Below are 1,548 nucleotides of genomic sequence, written 5' to 3'. Positions count from 1 at the left end.
AAAAAAAAAAAAAAAAAAAACAATTAAAAGAAAAAAAAAAAAAAAAAAAAAAAAAAAAGCAAAGAATAAGCTATAAAGAAAGAGAAAATAAAAAAATACAATAATTATGTATGAACATATTTCTGTTTATTTTATGTAATCCTTAGAATTCAAGAATTGAAGATTTATTTAATTTAAAAAAAAAAAACACGGATCATATTGATAAGAACGATCTAATAACAATACTAAAATCGTTAGGGTACAATCACAAATATATATATATATATATATATATATATTTTATGTTTGTATTTATTTATAGTTAATCTAAATATGAAGATATTACATCTTTATAATAATATATATATATCTTATTTTTCATTCCCCTCTATATTTTGTTCAGTTTTAATATATCCTGTCAAATTTTTGATGATAATAAAAATATTTATAACTTGGACGAACTGAAAGATTTCGTTGATAAATTTCAAAAGAATTATTATGAAAAAGAAAAAATTGAAAACTGCCTTAAGTTTTTAAACCCTAAAAGTATATATATATATATATATATATATATATATATATTATACATATAATATTTCTTGTATTTTCGTTCAATTTAACTTTTATTATATTCTTATAATTTTTTTTTTTTTTTTTTTCCTTATGTCAGAAGATATAATAAAAAAAAACGATTTGAAAATTCTTTTATGTGAAAATGGAAATAAGTTTACAGAAAGTGAATTTAAAAAGTTCTTAATTGATATACCTGTAATGATATATGTTTTTCCATATTGTTTATAAAAATATACAAAAAAAAAAAAATCAAATCATATCATATTAAATCATATTAAATCATATCAAATCATATCATATCATATCAAATCATATCATATCATATCAAATCAAATAAATAATTCAATATTTTATTCCTGCTGAATATTTTTTTCTTTTTTTTTTTTTTGATCTTCATTTTAGATGGATGTGGATGAGAATATATGCCATCACGACTTAATCGAAGTGTAAAATAATAAAATAAAAAAATATATGTACATATATATTTATTTGTAGGTTTATTTATATATATTGATAAGGTTTCAACATTGTTCTATGTAATATATTGTATAAATTCTTTAAAAAAAAAAATTTATAGTTTATCTAATTATGTTGATTAATAATATGGGAAAGCGCAACATAAAAAAAAAAAAAAAGTAATAAAATAAAAATAAATATATTATATACATAATACCTATTTTTTTTTTTTTTTTTTTTTTTTTTTTCTTGAAGTCTTTATCTTTTCTCCTCACTGAGCACTAATATTCTTTTGATTATTGTTAAGTATATCAATTAATAAATTAAAGGTATCCTGTATTATTTTTTCATCTTTAACTTTCATAAGTTTGGACAATTTGTCCATACTTCTATTTTCTTGGTTGGAGTAAAAATAAAATAACTTCAACATATTAGTTGTATCTATATCCATTAAATTATATAACAACTTTACTTTTTCATTATCTATTATATTCATATTTGCATTTAAATAATTATTAATTAACGTATCTAATTCTAACA

The 1,548-nt window shown here is 17.5% G+C and overlaps 2 protein-coding genes across 2 annotated transcripts; one reads left to right on the top strand and one right to left on the bottom strand.

Moving 5' to 3' along the window:
* Positions 1-146: 146 nt before the first annotated feature.
* On the top strand, positions 147-1,002 carry PRSY57_0725300 (hypothetical protein; the record flags this gene model as incomplete). Its single annotated transcript, XM_020114689.1, has 4 exons — positions 147-238; positions 383-525; positions 650-747; positions 955-1,002. Coding segments are annotated over 4 exons (381 nt in total), but the record flags the coding sequence as incomplete, so codon positions are not given.
* A 277-nt stretch (positions 1,003-1,279) lies between these two features.
* On the bottom strand, positions 1,280-1,548 carry PRSY57_0725200 (hypothetical protein; the record flags this gene model as incomplete). Its single annotated transcript, XM_020114688.1, has 1 exon — positions 1,280-1,548. A coding segment is annotated over one exon (269 nt), but the record flags the coding sequence as incomplete, so codon positions are not given.

The sequence above is a fragment of the Plasmodium reichenowi genome, chromosome 7, assembly GCF_001601855.1.
Source record: "Plasmodium reichenowi strain SY57 chromosome 7, whole genome shotgun sequence".
In the NCBI taxonomy this organism is placed as follows: domain Eukaryota; phylum Apicomplexa; class Aconoidasida; order Haemosporida; family Plasmodiidae; genus Plasmodium; species Plasmodium reichenowi.
The sequence above is the reverse complement of the archived record's forward strand: the minus strand, read 5'-3'. Positions and strand labels throughout refer to the sequence as shown.